The 24,114-nt window shown below is 34.8% G+C and overlaps 1 protein-coding gene across 2 annotated transcripts in view; it reads right to left on the bottom strand.

Annotated features, from left to right (window-relative positions):
* The window catches only part of APOOL (apolipoprotein O like), a 122,847-nt gene that overhangs the window by 16,729 nt on the left and 82,004 nt on the right, over positions 1–24,114 (bottom strand). For both annotated transcript variants that reach the window (XM_028101391.2, XM_028101389.2), the window contains 4 exons: positions 23,262–23,360; positions 10,132–10,223; positions 4,340–4,453; positions 4,015–4,132 (listed from right to left, as the gene is read on the bottom strand). In XM_028101391.2, coding sequence (XP_027957192.1) covers positions 4,015–4,132; positions 4,340–4,453; positions 10,132–10,223; positions 23,262–23,360 — 423 coding nt within the window. The remainder of the gene's footprint in view (positions 1–4,014; positions 4,133–4,339; positions 4,454–10,131; positions 10,224–23,261; positions 23,361–24,114) is intronic.

Here is a 24,114-nt window from a genome sequence, read left to right on the forward strand (position 1 = left end):
AGAGCCAGATGGCTTCCCAGTAGATTTATACCAGACATTTAAAGTAGAGTTCGTACCTATTCTTCTCAAACTGTTCCAAAAAGTAGAAATGGAAGGAAAGCTTCCAAACTTATTCTACAAAGCCAGCATTAACTTGATTCCAAAACCAAAGACCCCACCAAAAAGGAGAATTACAGGCCAATATCCCTGATGAATGTGGATGCAAAAATTCTCAACAATATACTAGCAAATCACATCCAACAGTACATTAAAAGAATTATTCACCACAATCAAGTGGGATTTATTCCTGGGCTGCAGGGGTGTTCCATATTAACAAAATGATCAACGTGATACACCACCTTAATAAAAGAAAGGATAAGAGCCATATGATTCTCTCAATAGACGCAGAAAAAGCATTTCACAAAATGCAGCATCAATTTTTGATAAAAACCCTCTACCATGTAGGGATAGGGACAACATACCTCAGCATCATAAAAGCAATATACAGAAGACGCACAGCCAATATCATCCTCAATAGGGAAATTCTGAGAGCTTTTCCTCTACAGTCAGGAAGAAGACAGGGATGTCCACTCTCCCCACTGTTGTTTAACAGAGTACTGGAAGTCTTAGCCTCAGCAATCAGACAACAAAAAGAAATAAAAAGCATCCAAATTGGCAAGGAAGAAGTCAAACTTTTACTATTTGCAGATGACATGTCACTCTATGTGGAAAACCCAAAAGACTCCACCAAAAAATTGTTAGAACTAAATACAATTCAGCAACGCCACAGGTTAAATAAAATCAGCATACAGAAATCTGTTGCATTTCTATACTCCAATTATGAAGTAGCAGAAAGAGAAATCAAGGAACGAATCCCATTTATAATTGCACCAAAAACCATAAGATACCTAGGAACAAATCTAACCAAAGAGGTAAAAAATTTGTACCCTGAAAACTATAGAACACTTACGAAAGAAACTGAAAAGGACACAAAGAAGTCGAAAAACATTCCATGCTCAAGGATTGGAAGAACAAACATTTTTAAAATATTTATACTACCGAAAGCAATCAACATATTTAAGGCAATTCCTATCAAATACCACCAGCATTTTTCAGAGTTAGAACAAACAATCCTAAAATTTGTATGGAAACACAATACACTCCAAATAGCCAAAGCAATCCTGAAAAAGAACAGCAAAGCTGGAGGCCTCACGATTCCAGACTTCAAGCTATATTACAGCTTTCAAGCGACATTACAAAGCTGTAGTCATGAAGACAGTATGGTACTGACACAAAGACAGATACACAGATCAATGGAACAGAATAGAAAACCAAGAAATGGACCCACAACTATATGGTCAATTAATCTTGACAAAGCAAGAATATCCAATGGAAAAAAAGTCTTGGGGTGCCTGAGTGGCTCAGTTGGTTGGGTGTCCAACTCTTGAGTCTGGCTCAGGTCATGATCTCAGGGTCATGATATCAAGCCCCCGTGTCAGGCTCCATGTGTAGGTCCTGCTTGAGATTCTCTCTCTCCCTCTGCCCCTCCCTGTTAGCACTCCCATTCCAAAAAGAAAAAAAAAAAAAGAAAAAGAAAAAAAGACAGTTTCTTCAACAAATGATGTTGAGAAAACTGGACAACCACATGCAGAAGAATGACTGGACCAGTTTCTTACACCATACACAAAAATAAACTCAAAATGGATGAACAACTCTTAATGTGAGACAGGAAACCATCAAAATCCTAGAGGAGATCACAGCAGAAACCTCTCTGACCTGGCTGTAGCAACTTGTTACTAGACATGTCTACATGTCTCCAGAGACAAGGGGAAAAAAAAACAAAAATGAACTATTGGGACTTCATCAAGATAAAAAGCTTCTGCACAGCAAAGGAAACAATCCAGAAAACTAAAATGCAGCCTCCAAAATCAGAGAAGATAACTACAAATGACATATCTGATAAAAGGTTAGTATCCAAAATCTATAAAGAACTTATCAAACTCAACACCCAAAAAACAAACAACACAGTTAAGAAATGGGCAGAAGACATGAACAGACATGTTTCCAAAGAAGACATACAGATGGCTAACAGGCACATGAAAAGATACTCAACATCATTCATCATCAGGGAAATACAAATCAAAACCACAATGAGATACCACTTCACACGTCAAAATGGCTAAAATCAACAACACAAGAAACATCAGGAGTCGGCAAGGATGGAATAAAAGGAACACTTCTGAACTGTTGGTGGGAATCCAAACTGGTGCAGCCACTCTGGAAAACAGTATGGAGGTTCTTCACCAAATTAAAAATAGAACAGCCCCACAACCCAGCAACTGCACTACTAGGTATTTACCCAAAGGATACAAATATATAGATTTGAAGGGGTACATGCACCCCAATGTTTATAACAACATTATCAACAGCAGTCAAAACATGGAAAGAGCCCAAGTCTATTGATATATAAATGCACACACACACCACATCTCCTTTATATACATATCTCTATCTATCTATCTATCTATCTATCTATCTATCTATCTATCTATCTATCTACCTACCTACCTATCTACCTACCTACCTACCTATCTATATCTGCATGGATGCAAGAGAAAAACAAAAATAGAGGAAGACGGACAAGCCAGGAAACAGACTCTTAACTACTGAGAACAAATTGATGGTTACCAGAGGGGAGGTTGGTGGGGGATAGGTGAAACAGCTGAAGGGGATTAAGGAGTACACTTGTTGTGATGAGCAAAGGGTGTTGTGTGGCAGTGTTGAATCACTGTGTTGTACACCTGAAACTAATATAACACTGTATGCTAACTATACCAGAATTGAAAGTAAATAATAAAAAAATAAATACTGTAAACCAACAGATTAGAAATGAGAGGTGACAGGAGAACACTGTAAAACTCCTATCAGGTTTGTTACTCAGTGACAGGTTTTATAAAAAATTAAGATAGAGGAGGTAACTGAAATTAGAGACTAAACTCTGATTTTAAATTAGATAATCTATACACAATAGAAAGAGCTTGGACTTGTATTAGGAAAATCTAGGCTATGAATACGTCTACTACTCGTAAGCTATATGATTTTGGGCAAGTTACTTAGGCTTCTGGCGTTTCAGTCTGTTCATTATGCAATAATTATAATTACATATGCACAAGAGTTTTTTGTTTTGTTTTGCCTTTTGGGTGAGAATTAAATAACATATGATATTTATAGCTCTTTACATCACAGTAGGCACAATGTAAAGGGCAGATATTATCATTATTTTCTACTTCCTTATCTCTGAGTTGGTCCTATTTCCTTTGCAATAAAACAATGGGTAGTAGCATTCACACTGTACAGATAGACAATCCTGTATTACCCAGTGACTGGTGAGTTTATGTGAATACACTCCTAAAATGGTATTAAACACTCTGTTACCTTCTCAATGATTACAGTAAAACCATAGTAGTATTTGCCTAGAAAGTATAATTGTCACTATTTGGTCTCACAAAGTATCAATTGCCAGTATCTAATATTAAAAAAGTTTTTAGTATTATGATTGGTGTTATTCTACTGTTTCATTCTGAATGTTCTCCTAATATCTAAACTAAATAATAGTGATGGTGGAAGCTAAGACTGATAGGGGTAAATAGCACAAGAAATGGAAAGCCAGTATTTCTTCTATGTAGATATGACTCATACTTATAGCTTGTAAATTGATAGAATCTGGAAAGGCACATTTTTCTCCACCTAATTACAAAGCTCACATTTACAAAGTGATACTAAATGCTTCACTCACCCAACCCACCAGTGTTACTGCACACAACCATATGCAAAGATTGGTATTATGAACAATGCGACAACTAGAAAAAGTCCCAAGTACCCGAGTATCTCACAACCTAAAAAGATATATAGACTACAGATATGAGAAAGAAAAAACATTTATGAAGAAAGCACATAAGTTCAAACTACTCCTAATAATACAATAACATTATTTAAGGAAAGAATGAAAACAAAATTGAATTATTTCAAACAAACCTGAGGTGGATTCTGATTTTATCTTTGTTTCAGAGCTGAGTTCTGTTGTCAAGGGCACTGAGTATTTCAGGCTGTCAGTTGCTTTTGCAGGTATTTCTATTTCAGCAGAATTTCCTAGCTGTTTACCAAAAAGATTTTTCCTTCATAAGTAAATCATTTTGCTAAAACAAAACATCTTAAAAACGTATAGTATGCAAAGATATTATGTTCCTTCATCTCCTTTCATTCTATCCTTGACCTCTGTTCAGGGCTCCCATTATAAGCCAATCCCCCACCCCAACCAACAAAATCAAATGTCTACCTTTTTGGTCCATTTAAACTCTACCTTAGATTTTTCTTTAGGTTTAGGAAATGACTCTTTTTTGTTGATTTTTGTCCACAATGATTTAACTGCTTCATAAATTTGCTGGCTTGTAGTATATGCCTTTTTCCCAGTTACCTAATTAAAACAAGAAGTGAGTCAAATAAAATATATTTTTAAAAGTCAAAATAACAAATATTAAAAAAATTATGTCAGGTATTTTATGTAAACAATCAGGTCAGAATCAATAGTAAAGATATAAATCTCTAGATCATATAACAGAAAACCCCATTTTCTAAATCTTGTATGAAAACTTATTTGCCTCATGTAAAAGGCTAAAAAAATGTATAGTTAGTATAACACCAACAGCGAATCCTAAAGTAACTATGACTTTGGGTGATAATGTGTCAATGTAGGCTTATCAATTTCAACATATGTACCACCCTAATGGGGGATGTTGAAAAGGGATGTTGATAATGGAGGATGCTGAGCATGTGTGGGAACAGGGGGTGTATGGGAAATCTCTGTACCTTCTGCTTAATTTTGTTGTGAACCTAAAACTGCTCTTAGAAAAATAAATTCTTAAAAATGTATAGTTTGCATTCACACTGTAATATGTGAACTTAAAACTATGTTTATTTAACAGAAGTTTGGGAAAGACAGCTTGAGATAATCAGAAAATAAGATTTTAAGATGCTATGAAGTTAATACTTTTGTTCAAATTTTCTGGCGCTTTCTCCTGTCATAAAGTATTAATGTATTTCTCCAGAGAATAATACTCTCTTTTGGTAGAAACATAAAATACAAATGAACTACAAACACACCAAAGCAGAGGCAAGGATGGTGAGTGAATTCCTGACGCTGCTCTTACTTTCATTCATATCTCTTTCCCTTTAAAAATCTCCTTATTCCCTCTTTCTGTTCTTTCCCCATCTTTTTGTTCCTTATGGCTAAAGTAATTTCAATAGCTATTGACTTTTCAAGTTTTAAAGAGGTTTTGGACGCTTTCCAGGATTATACTTTTTATAAACATGAACTTATAAAACTTGTAAAAACTGTGACTTTCTTGCTTAAAATAGAATTTGTTTGCTAAGTATATACTTACAATTAAGAAAAATAAATCAAACCACTAATATAAAGGAAGTCTTCTTCCTCCCCACAGTGTAACTTTGGTCACAGCTGTGTGGCTATTCTTCCTGAGGTTTTCCTTATATGTGCATTAGATACACACACACATTTTAAAACAAATGGAATGTTGATACTTATATACCTCTACCAAAAAGGATGAGGTAGATTTTAGATTTATATGCACTGATATGGATTTCCATGAACCACTGAAAAGACGAGATTAGAGAACAGATTCTACACTACAATCTCAATTATGTTTTAAATTAAATTTTAAAATAAACTACACACATATACACTTAGCTTGTTTCCTTTTTAAAAACACAAATAGGATCACACTATACATAGTGAGATTTGATAGTTTAAAAGCTTAATAATTTGTCAGAGATGTTTCCATATCAGTTTATATACCTGGGATCTGCTTCTTTTATAATAGCTGCACAGTTAGTATTCTACAATGGATATGCCACGGTTAGTTTAATAAATCCCCTATTTTGGGTAATATGGGATGTTTCTCTTTTTTGGGCAATTATAAGCATGCTGTGATTAGCATTCTTACACATACAGTTGGGACCACACATCTTTGTGGTATTTCCTGGTACAAATTCTGTGAAATAGCTGGATTAAAGATTATATACATTTTAATTTTTGATAATATTGCCACATTGCCTCCATAAAGTCAGCAATACACTGTAGTACTTTATACTCCCACCAAAAGTGTGTTTTCCTACCCCATTTACCAGAAGCAGTATTACTATGAGTCTTTTAAATCTTTATCAAATTGAAAGACTAAAAGCCAATATCTAAATGATCTCTAAATTTGCATTTATTTGATTGCTGATAAAGTTAAGCATCCTTCATATTAGGCCATTTATGTTTCTTATTTTGTGGATTGCTTGTTTGTTTACTTTCTTCATTTTCTTAGACAGCCTTTATCTTTTTCCTATCAATTTATAGGAAGGCCATTATTTAGTCCTTTGTTATAGATGTTGCAAATAGTTTTCCCAGTTTTAATTTACCCATTAACTTTGTAAATGTTATATTGTGATCAGAAGAAACATATTTATTTTGATGTAGTAAAATACATTAATCTTTTTGATGGTTTCTGGATTGTGTTTTGCTTAAGAGGGCCTTTCCTATCTCAACATTACAGAGGTATTTACCTTCTTTCTTCTAATATTTTTATAGTATATTTTATGATTAGATCTTTAGTCCACCTGAAATTTATTTTTGCAAGGTCTAAGATTTTTTTCCAAAAAGCCAATTATTCCAACACATGTCTGGAATAACCAACCCATCCTTTCTTTACACACTGATCTGAAATGCCACCTTTACTATACCCTCCCCTTACCCCACAATATATACAAAGACATACTTGATGTATTTGTTTTTGGATATTCTCTTTTTTGTTTTTTTTTTTTTTTTTGGTCTATTTTATTGTCTATGCTAGCATAGTTACCAATACATGGTAAATGGACAACAAATACTGGTTGAATGAATGTCATACTCCCTACAAATCGAAGAATTCTGTAAGAACTAAATTAAACTTCTAAATTTGGGAACATATGCTATATGCCAATATTCAGTCCTTTCATCTAGAAACAAGATATATCTCTAAATGTATTCCAATTTTTTAAAAATGCCTTTCACTGAAGTTTAATAGTTTTTTTCTTTTTAAATTTTATTGTTATGTTATGTTAATCACCATACATTCCATCATTAGTTTTTGATGTAGTGTTCCATGATTCATTGTTTGCATATAACACCCAGTGCTCCATTCAATACGTGCCCTCTTTAATACCCATCACCAGGCTAACCCATCCCCCACCCCCCTCCCCTCTAGAACCCTCAGTTTGTTTCTCAGAGTCCATAGTCTCTCATGGTTCATCTCCCCCTCCAATTCCCCCTCCTTCATTTTTCCCTTCCTACTACAGATTAATAGTTTTTAATAAACAGATCTTAGAACATTATTTGATAAGTTTATTCCTAGGTATTTTATAGTTTTCAAAGACAGATTACTTGATACTCTTTATTAAAGTTAATAATGAAAACAGTATGAGGAAAACAATAAAAAGCAAAAAGTAATCCCATCTTGAAATATATTTCCAAAATGGTGAATAACTGGAAGTGACTTATTTTTCAAAGAGCCTTCTAGACTACCATTTTGTGATTTTTTTTATGTCAAAGACCTCTTGGAGAATCTCCTGAAAGGTACGGGCCCTTTCCTTAAGAAACTACCCATATAGCAGAAGAGCTCTCATTTGATATCCTTTTAAGACACTTGTCTGATTAAGTAAAGGTGTCTTAAAAATGTATAGTAAATGATGTTCACAGAATGCTGAATATTCACCGAAAGCAGGTACTCTCAAATATATCTAAGTACTGTCTTTGACAAGTGATTTGTGCACTTACCAAGAATCAGTTGTATTTATTTCTAAGTCTCTATATCAGTTTTACTATAATTAAAAAAAATAAATGTAACATAATAGGATGAAATATGAGTGTGAAGAGAATTGTTGTCTACAGGAAAATTAAGTTAAATGCTTTGTAAAGACTAAAAAATGATTTACCAAACTACTGTTAAATTAGAGGTGGGCAAGTCAACTGTTAAAGGCTGGGAGAAATAATAACAATTTAAGAGGATTCTGCACTCATATTATTTTAAAAATGTTTTTAAGTGTTCATTCTATTTAAAGGAAATCTAAACTGAAAACAGTAGAAGACATACTACATGTAGTATGTCTATGGCTAACTATAAGACAGATGCCATGATCTTCAACTAGGAGACCCAGACTCATAGAAAATACTTACTTCAAAAGAGAAAAATGGACACACATTTATGTTATAATTTGAAATAAAATATTTAAGGTCCATATTTATGACTTTTAAAAACTTTCCACTTTAACATTTTTAATGAATTGTTAACTACTGGTCCCAATAATACCAAATTAGAAGGTATCTATTGTATATATAAAATTTTTCATAGTTTCATGTGCTGGAGTCACTCCTAAGCCTATCATGGATCTCAGGTTAAGAATCCATGTTATATATATATAGAATCCAGCAGATATTACACATGGCATTGTTATATGCCAAAGGAAAAGCAAGGGTCTCAACTCTAGGAATTTCAGTAACAATCAGTATTTAACCATAGAAAAACTTTCAGGATTCGCACATTAATATCTTTTATCATAGAAATTTTTATTTGAAGTTCAGGAATTCTTCTGTTTTTATTTTCCTTCTGTTAGAGTAAAATTAAGTTTAATACTTTATTCTTAAAATTAAAAATAAGATGTATTATCCTGTTATTATGAAACTATATCTGCCTATTCACCCATCTATCTTTAAAGCTACCTCTATATATGCATAAAGAAATGTCTAGACAACATTCTACCAAATGTTAACACTGATATTTTTCTGGATGAAAGAATTCCAGATGGTTAATTGTTTTTTTTCCCTATACTTTTCTATAATGCTTAAATTATTTAAGGATGAATAGTTACCAATTTTATTTAAAAAAAACATTAAGGCATTGCTCTAAACAAACAAAAAGATTGAGTGGCAGCATTACATACTGAGAAGAGAAATGGACAGGGAAACAGAAGACAACCCTGGACAAAATCAGTCACTGTGAAACTTCTCTGGGCCACAGTTTTCTTATCAGTAAATGAGAAAATGAGGAAGTTGAATGTAATAAACTCGGAAGTTTCTTTCAGCATGAATATGATATGAATTGAAGTGGCTAATTCCTATATAAATTCTCAGGAAAGATTTATAAAAAATAAGTTGATCATTTTGGACCAAGTGTCTCAACTATAACTAGATTTAATGAATAATGCCCTCTTTGCTATAAACTTTTATAGCTTCATCACATTACAAACTACATAGGGCACTATATCCTTGTCATTCTTAAAATACTGAGTAGGCAGTTTTATCTACATCAATAATTAGGGAGATGTAGTAATGAGAATCCAAGTACAGAAAATTCTTCTGGTAACACTACACAGTGCTTCAAGTGTGAGGGGAAATGTTAAGTGTTGGTAATTAAGAAAAGAAGGAAAGGAAGAAAATACTGCATTACCCAAAGCTCTCCTTCTCAATCTGAATATGTATTAAAAGTAAAATACTGGCACAAACTGTTCAAATCATTAGGAGAATGTTTGGATTTGTAGGTAAGCTCATAAGAAAATGACAAAACAGCTATAATATGGACTCATGGAAAATGTTACTTAGTTCTAGGTGGTATCAAAATTGAATTTGTATATATGATTTTTTTTTTTAACCTTCAGAAGCCGCTGTTATCTACCAGTTTGCTGATTCTTATACTAATCTGATGAACTGACAGCATCCAGCAGGTATAATTTTCTGTTAATTAAAAACTGAATTTCACATAGCTCAGCAATGGAGTGGTATTTCTCCCCATAAATTCTAATTGTGTCTCTGAACCCAATCCTCAAAGCAGCATTTATATTTTTGAATTATATTTCAACAAATTTATCCTATTTGTGATGATCATGTAATTAAGAATGGCATTTACCATGCTGAAATGTAATGTGATTTTGCCAAAGTAAGAGTTGATGCTCACTTTATTTCTCTGGAAATTAAACGTTGCAGATACTTAGGTCATTTAAATATTGTCACACTAAGAGTTTAAACAAATACTGAAATGTAGCTATCTAAAAGGAACTTACCTTTGCAATTATTACTGACTGAACTGGGTAGCAAACAGTTGCTCCTAAAGTGGCCAGTCCCAGTGGATAAGCAATTTTCTTAAACCTAGAACCTATGAAATTCAAACAAACTATTAAACTCCAAACAGATGCTAGCAGAGACTTGATGTTTTTATAACTTTAATGTTCTCTTTGTTCCCTTTCAAGTCATTATCCTATGTCAATTTATTCTTTAGATAATAATACTAATCAAAATGGTAGCTAAAAAATCCTTAAGGATCACAATTCAACTAATACCTCTCAGTTGTCATGTCCAATTTTAGAAAAGTATTCTCAATTTAAAATTGATAATTAGCTACACAAAGGGAGTTGATGATTTTCTTCTTTTTTAAAACTAGGTATTTTTTTCATGTCCTAAGAAACTCAAAGTTGTAAGCACATTTTTTTTTCAAGTATCTAATAGGGCATGGTAATACAAAGAATTGATGAACTACTATACTTGTGACACCATGTTAAAGCGATATGGACTCTCTTTACATATCCTGTTTTGATTAAGTCCTCAGGAACATGAAAGATCCAACTAACTAATCAGTTAAGGACTTTAAAAGGTCTATAACTCTTTCATGTCACTGATTTAAAATACAGAAGTAATAATTTAATAACTGCAGGTAACTTGAGATAATGTATGCATTTCCAAAAGTTCCTAAACTAAGAGACATTTTCAAACTTCTTAAAGATGTATTTATTTTAGAGAGAGAAAAAGAGAGAGAGTACAAGCAAGGGGAAGAAGAAAAAGGAGAGAAGCAGACTCCACCTCCCTCTCCCCACCTCCCCCCTTCCAGGGCTCAATCCCACAACCCTGAGATCATGACCTGACCCAAAATAAAGAGTCAGACACTTAACTGACTGAGCTAACCAGGCGCCCCCAAACTTTTTTTTTTTTTTACAACAAAATCCTTAAAAAAAAATCTTCCCAAATACAATCTCACTAGTAACTTCATATAGCCATAGCTTAGGTCCAACAGACCACTGGTTCAAAACAATATGTATCTTAAATGCTTGATTGGATACCTTGGACTCTAAATATGAGCTGGGCATTTAGATGATGGGATTTCTAGTTGGGATAAGTACTTTTTTTCTCTGAAACAGCTCTTACAACCCTTACTTTAAAAATGGAATGGCCTATTTGATATATCAGTAAAGACTAAGGTGAAAAGTAACTAGCGATGTTTGCAGGCAATGTTAATGAAAGATAAAAAGATAGAAACAAGAGCTATTTATTTCTGTGTCTGGTTTACCTATTCGTAAGGAGGCCTACAGTCTACGAGACTGAACTTGGTAGAGGTGGGTAGGTAGGCTGCTTCAATCTCTAATTTAGCTTTCCTTTGGTTTTAGACTAGTTTGTGTGGTTCTGTGAAAGAGGGTCTAGATCTGTTAAAACATATAAGTTAGGAAAAAAAAAACATGTCTTAAGTTGCTCCTTTACTCAGGTCCTGCTCACTAATTATTCTAGTATCTATAGTTTGATTCTTGATTTTATTGACCTAACGTCTCTTAATGCAAGTTTCCTTGACTCAGCCAAATTCCCCTAATTGTGCTGCTTCTAACCTTGGAAAGTAGCATTTTTTTTTTCTTGATGTGTCATTTTAAATATTAAAAAAAAAGACTTACATTCATCTTCTCTTTACTTGCTATGAAGGGCCAGTCTAACAAAACATAAATTTCATTTGGATTCAATAGCCCTACTCCCATAAGTAGGAAAGGACTCTAGACACAGCCACTAACAAGTTATGTACCAAGAAATCACTAAGTGATTGCCCTTCTCTGGACCTCTATATGTAGCTAATGGGGTTAGACTAAATCAACAGCTTTCAAACATTTTTTGACCATGACTCAGAATAAATTTTACAATATGACCTATGACCTATCTTACACAGACACACACACGCTCCATGGAAAGAACTTTCACACTATTTACCCATACTAAGTACAGAACACTCTGGTATTTGTTGTTCTCCTCTATTTTATTTTTTTAATAAAATGTCTCCTGAGATTCATGCTTATTTATTCACTATGCTTATTTCATTACCTAATAGGTTGAGATCCCTATTTGAAAAACAGTAGGTTAGATTATTCTAGCTCTGACATTTAGAAACAATGTGAATGACCTAAGAAACATTCTTTTGCAAGTGGATTATGAGTTTTTTACTGAAAACTGATTAGTATGTTCTTCTTTGAGTCTTATATGCTACAAAGAGTGATCTTGGTTTTCATTTTTTTTCCTAATAAGTAATTTATAATATGTATCCAAGTGAAAGTTGTTCACAGTGTTAGAATTAAAAATGGGATATCAGTAGCCATTAATATTAGCTATAGGGAGAGTGTTAGATCTATTGGGATGAGATATATGAGCTAGTTAGAATGTTGGAATGTTCTTATAATTCACAAAGGTTTTGTATCTGATTGGGTATACTTGAGTTGAGACTACTTTAAGGACTAAAACTGGGCAAACCAACCATAAGGTATCTGATATTTGATTCCAGTCAGAGCTGTGACTTTGAAACACATGTAATTTAGTTTGGGAACAATGATTGGCAACTGAGTTGTAGATAGAAGATGAATGGAAGGTGACCAAAATGGCTACTAACCAGAGAACTGTACCAGTTTAGTAAGGACTTCAGTGAGGAAGAGAGGCAGTAATGCCTACTGAGAATTTCCATACTCAGAGGTAGAAGATGGGAAAGTACAAAATTTGCCACGTATTTATGAAAGACAGTTATATAATAGTGTGCAGAAAAGAGTTCACATAGTATCTCAAGACTGCCATTATTAGAAAGTCCTGCTTGCAAGGTTCGCTCTCGGTTGGCATCTGGGGACTTCTCTGGTAAACAGTTCCATACAATGATAGAAAACATTCTCTGAATGATAAGAGTGAAGCACTGTGCTTAAACTGTTGAAAGAATATGGTTTATGCTGAGTAATTACTTTCCTTCTAGTCTGGAATTCTGGACATGCTAGAGAGAGTGTGTTTATGTGACCAGCTACTAGTACTAACCTTGACTGCTCAGTCTCTAATGAGCTTCCTTGGCTGACAACATCCTACATGTATTATCATAATTCATTAGTGAAGAATTAAGTACATCTTATATGACTCCACTGGAAGAAGATCCTTAGAAGCTTGTACCTGGTTTCTTACAAGCTTTGCCCCATTTGCCTTTTCCCTTTTCTGATTTTACTTTGCAATCTTTCACAGTAATAAGGCCTATGACTATAGGTTGAGTCTTCTAAGTTGTCCTACTTAACCAAACACGCGGGTAGTCTTGGGGACCCTCTACAAAAGTGGTAGAGTGAGAGGGAATGACAAAGTTCGTAGAGATACAGGATAAAAAGAGAGAAAAAAGAAATCAAGCATATCAAGCCTCATGTGCTGAATGAGAGTAATGAGTTGTCTACTTTCGCAAATTCCATTCTGAGGTGGCTGATGTTGGTTCTAGCAATCTTGGTCAGGATGAGATGATGAGAGAATAAAATATTTTTCTGATACCAGCATCTCTATCTCAAATCCTTAATATAGCCCCAGAATATGAATGGTCATCATAAAGCAGAGAAAACAAGTTTGAGTGGTTAGCATACATTTTAACATTAACATAAAATTCCCAAAGTCTTTTTTTTTTTGATAGCTAGAGACTCTGAAAATGTTTACATATTTTTCTTTTATTTAAAGATTTTATTTATTTATTTGAGAGAGAGAGAGCATGAGCAGTGGGGAGGGGCAGTGGGAGAGGGAGCAGCAGACTCCCCGCTGAGCAGGGAGCCCGACACAGGGCTCGATCCCAGGATCCCAGGATCATGATGTAAGCCAAAGGCAGATGAGATGCTTAACCAACTGAGCCACCCAGGCACCCTTGAAAATCTCGTTTAAAAAGGAGTAGCGGAAGATGGTGGTAGAGTAGGAAGACACTAGGCTTGCCTTATCCCACGAACACAAATAGATAACTATTAAATAATCCTAAATACTCCAGAAATTGACCTGAAGACTGGCAGAGAAACCTCCACAATTAAAGGGAAAGAAAAGGCCATATCAAAGAAGGTAGGAAGTGTGGGGATGTGGTTTAGGGGAGAAATCGATCCTAGCTGCTGCAGAGGAGAGGGAGCCATGGTCTAGAGAAGGGTGAGACAGAAAGGAACACACAGGGAAATGGACAAGAAGGCTTCCCCAAAGCCAATGGCTTGGAGAATGAGAGGGACTGAATTTTGTTGAATTCTATCAACCAGTAGGGCTTAACACCTGGAGATTTAAAGATCAGCAGGCTTGGCTGGGATAGTCTGGAGGATACTGTCCAGCTCCTGGAGAGAAGGCAGGTAAACAACCAGGAGGGCAGAAAGTGTGGAAACAGTGATCTGAAGAGGGCCTGGGGCACAGAGTGGGGAGATTATTTGCACTTCTCAGAGTGCATCTCTGACAGGCAACATTCAGAAAGATACCACTCCAGGAACAAAGGAGCTGGCCAGCACCATTTTCATCCTCTGCCTTTCGGCGTAAGTACACAGCTACTGGCAGGAAGTAGTGCAGCACCAACAGTACTTGCCTAACTTATATACAACAAGCCCTAACCCCTGCACACTGGTGAAGCTGCTCTTTTCAGACATGCTTGCCTCAGTCCCACCATGGTGGGACCCTCCCCCAGAAGACCAGTAGAAACCCCCTACCCACACCACATCTACCAACCAGTGAGTTCTACAGGGCTTCAGTTCTGGTGGAGGTGGTGACATGTCTCATTTCACAAGCATACCAGAGCACACTTAATTTAAACTTGCCATATTCAGGCCAGGGACCAAAACCTCCAAGAGCAGCCAAACAGCCACTGCACATGACTGGCCTAAAGGACAGAGCAGCCAAAACACAAGAGCAGAGTACACGCAGCACATACTGGAGATACACCCTAAAGGGCCAGGCTATAGGAACTACATGGCCTCTTCCTCATAAGGCCATTACTCTCAGGAGTAGAAGAATGACTGGCTTTTTTTTTTCTTTTTTTTAATTAATTTATTTGAGAGAGAACAAATGTGAGAGGGGGAAGGGGCAGAGGGAGAGGGAGAGAGAATACCAAACAAACTCCCCACTGAGCACGGAGCTGAGATCATGACCTGAGCTGAAATCAAGAGTCAGACACTTAAGCAACTGAGCCACCCAAGTACCCCATGGTCAGCTTTTTGAACACAGAGAAAAAAAGCAGAGACTTAGAGAAAATGCAAAGATGGAAGAAATGATCTCAAATGCAAGAACAAAACAAGTCCGTGGCAGAGATCTAAGCAAAAACAGATGTACGTAACAGGCTTGATGTAGAATTTATAGGAACAATCATAAGGATATTCACTGGGCTTGAGAAAATAATAGAAAATACAGGTAAGAAGTTATCACAGAGATAAAAGAGTTAACAAAGAATTGATCAGAGATGAAAAGTGCAATAGATGAGATTGGAAACAAGCTTGATGCAATGAACAGGCTGGAAGAAGTAGAGGAATGAATTAGTGACCTCAAAGACAAAGTAATGAAAATTCATTAAGATGAACAAAAGAGAATTATGAAACACAAGAATAGACTAGGGGTACTCAGTGACTCCATTAAATGTAATAACATTCATATTATAAGTCCCAGAAAATGGAGAGAAAAGGGGGCAGAAAGTTTATCTGAAGAAATAATAGCTGAAAACATCCTAAATCTGGGAAAGGAAACAGACATCCAGAACCAGGAGACACAGAGAATTCCCATCTAAATCAATAGAAGAAGGCCTATACCAAGACATATTGTAATTAAAACTGCAAAATATAGTGATAAAGAAGATAATCTTGAAAGCAGTAAGAGAAAAGAAGTCCTTAACTTACAAGGGAAAACCCATAAGGCTGGTTCGAGATTTCTAAATGGAAACTTTGCAAGCCAGAAGGGAGTGACATAACATATTCTAAGTCCTAAATAGGAAAAATGTGAAACCAAGAATACTCTATCCAGCAAGGCTATCACTCAGAATAGAAGAGATAAAGACTTTCCAAAACAAAAACTAAAAGAGTTCCTGACCATTAAACCATTATTAAATATTAAAGGGGACTCTGAGTGGAAAGGAGACCAAATGTGACAAAAACAAGAAAGGATCAGAAAAAATCTCTATAAACAATGACAAAACAGGTAATAAAATGGCAATAAAGACATATCTATCAGCAATTGCTTTGAATTTAAATGGAATAAATGCTGTAATCCGAACACATAGGGTGTCAGAATGGATTTAAAAAGACCCATCTATATGCTGCCTACAATGGACTCATTTTAAACCTAAAGACACCTGCAGATTGAAAATGAGCAGATGGAGAAACATTTATCATGCAAACCGATACCAAAAGAAAACCATAGTAGCAATATTAGACTTCAAAACAAAGACTGTAAGGTCACTATATAATAATAAAGGGGACAATCTAAAAAGAAGATGAAACAATCATAAATAATTATGCACCCACATGGGAGCACCCAAATATATAAAACAGTAGCAAACATAAAAGAACTAATTGACAATAACACAATAATATTAGGGGATTTTAACACCCCATTTACATCAATGGACAGAGCCCATCTAAACAGATAAACAACAAGGATACAATGGCTTTGAATAACACACTGGACCAGGTGGACTTAACAGATATATTCAGATCATTCCATCCTAAAACAGCATAATATACATTCTTTTCAAGTGTACATGGAACATTTTCCACAACAGATCACATATTGTGTTACAAAACGGGCCTCAAAAATATCAAAAGATTGAACTCATCCCATGCACCTCTTCTGACCACTATGAAACTGGAAGGCAACCAAAAGAAAAAATTTGGAATGACCACAAATACGTAGAAGTTAAACAATATGCTGCTAAACAATGAATGAGCCAATGGGGAAATTAACAAAGAAATTTAAAAATATAACAGAAACAATGAAAATGAAAACCAATGGTCCAAAACCTTGGTATACAGCAAAAGCAGTCCTAAGAGGGAAGGATATAGGAACACAGGCCTACCTTAAGAAGCAAGAAAAATCTAACCTTACACAAAGGAGGAGCTACAAAAAGAACACCTGAAATGAGCAGAAGGAAGGAAATAATAAAGATTAGAGAAAAAAATAAATGATACTTAAACTAAAGAAAAAAAAAACAATAGAACAGATCAAGGAAACCAGGAACTGGTTCTTTGAAAAAATTAGTAAAACTGATAAACCTCCAACCAGACTTATGAAAAAGAAAAAGGGAAGAACCCAAATTAATAAAACAAATGAGAAAGGAGAAATAACAACCAACACCACAGAAATACAAAACATTGTAAGAAAATATTATGAAAATCTTTATGCCAACGACTGGACAACGTGGAAGAGATGGATAAACTTGTAGAAACATATAAACTACCAAAACGGAAACAGGAAGAAACAGAAAACTTGAACAGATCAATAACCTGTAAAGAAATTGAATCAGTAATCAAAAAAACTCCCAACAAACAAGTTGAGGGCCAGATGACTTCATGGGCAAATTCTACCAAACACTTAAAGAAGAGTTAATACCTATTCTCAAACTACTCCAAAAAATAGAAAAGGAAGGAAAACCTAAAAATTCATTCTATGAGGCTAGCATTACCTTGATATCAAAACCAGATAAAGACCCCAGTAAAAAGAGAATTATAGGCCTGATGAATATGGATGCAAAAATTCTCAATAAAATATTAGCAAACCAAATCCAAAAATATATTAAAGAAATCAGTCACTGCAATCAAGTGGGATTTATTCCTGGTTGGAAGGGTGGATTGATATTTACAAATCAAACAACAAGATACACATCAATAAATGTTAATGAAAGAAAGGATAAGAACCTTTCAAAACATGCAGAAAAAACATTTGACAAAATAGCACCTCCATTCATGACAAAAACCCTCAACAAAGTAGGGTTCGAGGGAATATACTCAACATAATAAAGGACACATATGAAAAAAACCATAGCTAATAGCATCCTAAATGGCAATAACTTTGAGCTTTGCCTCTATGATCAGGAACAAGACAGTGACATCACCTCTCACCACTATTTTTAAACATAGTACAGGAAGTCTTAGTCACACCAATCAGACAGCAAAAAGAAACAGAAGGCATCCAAACCGGCAAGAAGTAAAATTTACATTATTTGCAGATGACATGGTAACATATATATAGAAAACCTGAAAGCCTCCACCAAAAAACTGCTAGAACTGACAGACAAATTTAGTAAAGTCGCAGGTACAAAATCAATATACAGAAATCTGTGCATCTGCACCAATAACAACACAGAAGACAGGAAGATAACTAGGAATATTTTTTCATGTATCTGATGGCCATTTGTATGTCCTGTTTGGAGAAATGCCTGTTCATGTCTTCTGCCCATTTTTGCTTGAATTATTCTTTTGGTGTTGAGTTTGATAAACTCTATAGATTATGGATACTAGCCCTTTAACTGATAAGACATTTGCAAATATCTTCTCCCATTCTGTGAGTTGTCTTTTGGTTTTGTCAACTGTTTCCTCTGCTGTGCAAAAGCTTTTTATCTTGATGAAGTCCCAATAGTTCATTTTTGCCTTTGTTTCCCTTGCCTCTGGAGATGTGTCCAGCGAGAAGTTGTTGCAGCCAAGGTCAAAGAGGTTGTTGCCGGTGTTCTCCTCAAGGATTTTGATGGATTCCTGTCTCACATTTAAGTCTTTCATCCATTTTGAGTTTATTTTTGTGTATGGTGTAAGAAAATGGTCCAGTTTCATTCTTCTAAATGTGGCTGTCCAATTTTCCCAACACCATTTATTGAAGAGACTGTCCTTTTTCCACTGGATATTCTTCCCTGTTTTGTCAAAGATTAGTTGACCATAGAGTTGAGGGTCCATTTCTGGGCTCTCTATTCTGTCCATTGATCTATATGCCTGTTTTTGTACCAGTACCATACTGTCTTGATGATTACATACTGTCTTGATGATTACAGCTTTGTAATAGAGCTTGAAGTCCGGAAATCTGATGCCACCAGCTTTAGTTTTCTTTTTCAACATTCCTGTGGCTATTCGGGGTCATTTCTGGTTCCATACAAATTTTAGGATTATTTGTTCCAGCTCTGTGAAAAAAAGTTGATAGTATTTTGATAGGGATTGCATTGAATGTATTGACTGCTTGAGGTAACATAGACATTTTAACAGTATTTGCTCTTCCAATCCATGAGAATGGAACATTTTTCCATTTCTTTGTGTTTTCCTCAATTTCTTTCATGAGTGTTCTATAGGTTTTTGAGTACAGATCCTTTGCCTCTTTGGTTAGGTTTATTCCTAGGTATCATATAGTTTTTGGTGCAATTGTAAATGGGATCAACTTCTTAATTTCTCTTTCTTCTGTCTCATTGTTAGTATATAGAAATGCAACTGATTTCTGTGCATTGATTTTATATTCTGCCACTTTGCTGAATTCCTGTATGAGTTCTAGCAATTTTGGGTTAGGGTCTTTTGGGTTTTCCACATAGTGTATGCCGTCATCGTGAAAAAATGCTCGATATGACTTGGCATTGGGGAAATACAAATCAAAACCACAATGAGATACCACCGCACACCAGATGGAATGGCTCAAATGAACAACTCAGGAAACAACAGATATGATGAGGATGTGGAGAAAGGGGAACCATCTTACACTGTTGGTGGGAATACAAGCTGGTGCAGCCACTCTGGAAAACACTATGGAGGTTCCTCAAAAAGTTGAAAATAGAGCTACCCTATGACCTAGCAATTGCACTACTAGGTATCTACCACAAAGATACAAATGTAGTGATCCGAAGGGGCACCTACACCCCAATGTTCATAGCAGTAATGTCCACAACAGCCAAACTATGGAAAGAGCCCAGATGTCCATCAACAGATGAATAGATAAAGAAGAGGTGGTATATATATACAATGGAATACTACTCAGTCATCAAAAAAGAAATGAAATCTTGCCATTTGCAATGACGTGGACAGAACTAGAGGGTATTATGCTAAACTAAATAAGTCAATCAGAGAAAGACAATTAACATATGATCTCACTGGTGTGTGGAATTTAAGAAACAAAACAGAGGACCATAGGCGAAGGAAGGGAAAAATAAAACAAGATGAAATCAGAGAGGGAGACAAACCATAAGAGACTCTTAATCATAGGAAATAAACTGAAGGTTGCTGGAGGAGGGTGGGAGGATGGGGTAACTGGGTGATGGACATTAAGGAGGGCATGTGATAAAATGAGCACTGGGCATTATATAAGACTGATGAATCACTGAACTCTACCTCTGAAACTAACAATACACTATATGTTACTTAATTGAATTTAGATTAAAAAAAATAAGATACCTAGGAATAAATCTAATTAAAGAGGTGAAAGACCTTTACTCTTAAAACTATAAAACACTGATGAGAGAAATTAAAGATGAAAGAAGGAAATAGAAAGACATTCCATGCTCATGGACTGAAAGAACAAATATTGTTAAAATGTCCATACTACCCAAAACAATCTACACATTTAATGCAATTCCTATCAAAATGCCCCAACAGCATTTTTCAGAGCTAAAACAAAACATCTTAAAATTTGCATGGAACCACAAAAGACCCTAAATATCCAAAGCAGTCAAAAAAAGCAAAGCAAAGCTGGAGGCCTCACAATTCCGGACTTCAGGTTATAAAGCTGCAGTGATCAACACAGTACTGACACAAAATCAGATACACAGATCAATGCAAGTGAACAGAAATGAACTTACAACTATTTGGTCAATTAATATTCAATAAAGAAGGAACGAATATCCAGTAGAAAAAAAGAGTGTTTTCAACAAATGGTGTTGGGAAAACTGGACAGCAACATGCAAGAGAATGAAACTGGACCACGTTCTTACACCAAACACAAAAATAAATTGTAAATGGATTAAAGACCTAATTGTGAGACAGGAAACCATGAAAATCCTAGAAAGAATACAGGCAGTAACTTCTTTGACATTGGCCATAGAAACTTCTTTCTAGATATGTCTCCCCAGGCAAGGGAAACAATGGCAAAAATAAACTATTAGGACTTCATCAAAATAAAAAGCTTCTGCACAGTGAAGGAAACAATCAACAAAACTGAAAGGCAACCTATGGGATGGGAGAAGATATCTGTAAATGACATATCTGATAAAGGGTTATTATCCAAAATATATAAAGAACTTATAAAAGTCAACACTCAATAAACAAGCCAATTAAGTGGGCAGAAGATATGAATAGATATTTTTCCATGAAGATATACAGATGGCCAACAGACACTTCAATAGATGCTTAACAGCACTCAGCATTAGGGGAATACAAATCAAAACTACCATACCTTTCAGAATGGCTAAAATTAGTAACATAAGAAACAACAGGTGTTAGTGAGGATGTGGAGAAAGGGGAACCCTCTTGCACTGCTGGTGGTAATGGAAACAGGTGCAGCCTTTTGGAAAGCAGTATGGAATTTCCTCAAATAGTTAAAAATAGAATTACCCTACAATCCATCAATTCTACTTCTAGGAATTTACCCAAGGAATACAAAAATAGTAATGCATAGGGATACATGCATCCGAATGTTATAGCAGCATTATCTACAGTAGCCAAACTATGGAAACAGTTCAAGTATCCATCAACTGATAAATGGATAAAGATGTGATATATATATATATATATATATATATATATATATATATATATATATATAAAACAGTATGACTCAACCTTAAAAAAGAATGAAATCTTGCCATTTGCAAGAACATGGATGGAACTAGAGAGTATTATGCTTAGTGAAGTAAGTTAGAGACAGACAAATACCATGTGATTTTACTCATATGTGGAATTTAAGAATCAAAACAAATGAGCAAAGGGGAAAAAAGAGACAGTGTCAAATCAAGAAACAGCCTCTTAACTATAGAGAACAAACTGATGGTTACCAGAGGGAAGGTGAGTGGGGAGATGGGTTAAATAGATAATGGGGATTAAGAAGTACATTTGTTGTACTGAGCACTGGGTGTTGTATGAAACTGTTGAGTCACTAAATTGTACACCTGAAACTAATATTTACTATATGTTAACTACCTGGAATTTAAATTTAAAAAAATCTTTTAAAAAATAAAGTTATCTAAAAGCTGACAAAATGATAAATTATAATTTTAATAATAGCTGTATATTTTTGTATTTTATTTTAAATATCATACAGAAAATTGATCTAAAGTTCTATCAATTTTAATACATGTATAGAATCCTGTAACCACCAGTACAATCAGGATATGGAAGAGTTCTATCACTGTTAAAAAAAAAAATCTTATGTTACCTCCTTATAGTCACATCTTCCCACTCTTAACTCCTGGGAACTACTGACCTGTTTTTTTGTTGTTGTTGTTGTTACTATAGTTTTGTCTTTTTGAGAAAGTTATATGACTAGAATCACAGAATATATAACTCTTTTAGACTGGCTTCTTTATGTCAGATTCATCAAGATTGTTGCATGTGTCAATGGTTTATTCCTTTTATTCGTGAGTATAATTCCGTTTGGATGTGCCACAGTTTAATTTACTCCTGAAAGACATTTAGGTGTTTCCAGCTTTTGGTAATTACAGTTACTATAAACACTTATGTACAGATTTTTCATTTTTCCAGGGTAAATATCCAGGAGTGCGATTACTTGATCTCATGATAAGAGCATGTTTAACTTTATAAGAGAAACTGTCAAATTGTTTTCTAGAATGGCTGTACCATTTTGTACTCCCACCAGCAGTGTATGAGAGTTTCACTTGCTCTACATTCTTGACTATACTTGGTATGGTCAGTCTTTTTAATTTTAGATATTCTAATATGTGTGTAGTAATATGTCACTGTGCTATTCATTTGCATTTACCTAATAACTAATGATGTTAAACATCTTGAAATCGCTCTATTTTTTAAAGCACAGTGTTTATAAAAGTAAACATGCTGTAACACAGAATCTAAAAATCTTTATAGTTCCCTATCCTAACAATATTCAATAAAGGATATGAGGTTTTCCCATGATAGTATAATTCAGAACATAATGGCATTGAAAGAAAAAAATGTATTTTTTTAAACCCTACCTTTTCTTGCTGAAACCAAGCCTGCCAATCCTGCAACTGTAATCACTCCAAGTTTTGGAAGAAAATCTCGAGGTGGATTCTTCAGATAGATATACGCATCTTTTAAGAAATAAGTTAAAAATTAATATAAATGACTTACTAAAATTAGGCATTCTATATATGATGCAGAAATGCTAAAGAGATTTGCTAAGACAGAAGATGGTTTAAACACTCTTCAAAAAAAGCTACAAAAATAATGATTTAAGCAGCAAATGAAAAAGCTAGTTAAAATAGTTACTTGCTACAAAATAAAATCTTCCTTCCATAGCTGATTTAATAATTGTTTTCTTAATACAGGCAACTATTACTCTTTAAGGAAATATGATGCTAGAGTTCACACCTTAGCTTGGATTACTATAAAATAAATGCATGACTGTGTATGTACTTATCTCTCTAACAGAAATGCTTCTGGACTTACCTCTTCAAATTTTGATAGGATCTAGTAGGAATAGAAATACTTTATTAAGGAACTTTGAATAACTGACAAGGGATACATGTAGCTTGTAGGCCCTGCTTGCCATCACTCCCCAATACCCACAGCAGCCATTGCTCTTGATTAAAACCAATGATCAAGAGGAGAAGTGAGCCTAGACCAAAAGTAGATGAAGAGCAGGCACAAGTCTAGATTTCTCGGCTTTTTATATATTTAAATTATTTCTGTTTCCAGACAACCCAAAAAAAACAGACTCTTCTATCACCGTTAATTATTTAATGGCAATCACTTATTTAATCATATTCCTCAAGATTGATGAGGAATACAATTTGGAATTAATTCCTACAAACCCTAAGTAATGATAATACATTTACAGGTCAT

Source organism: Eumetopias jubatus, unplaced genomic scaffold, assembly GCF_037043125.1.
Source record: "Eumetopias jubatus isolate StellerSeaLion01/CBP00866 unplaced genomic scaffold, mEumJub1_p1.0 scaffold_11, whole genome shotgun sequence".
In the NCBI taxonomy this organism is placed as follows: Eukaryota; Metazoa; Chordata; class Mammalia; order Carnivora; family Otariidae; genus Eumetopias; species Eumetopias jubatus.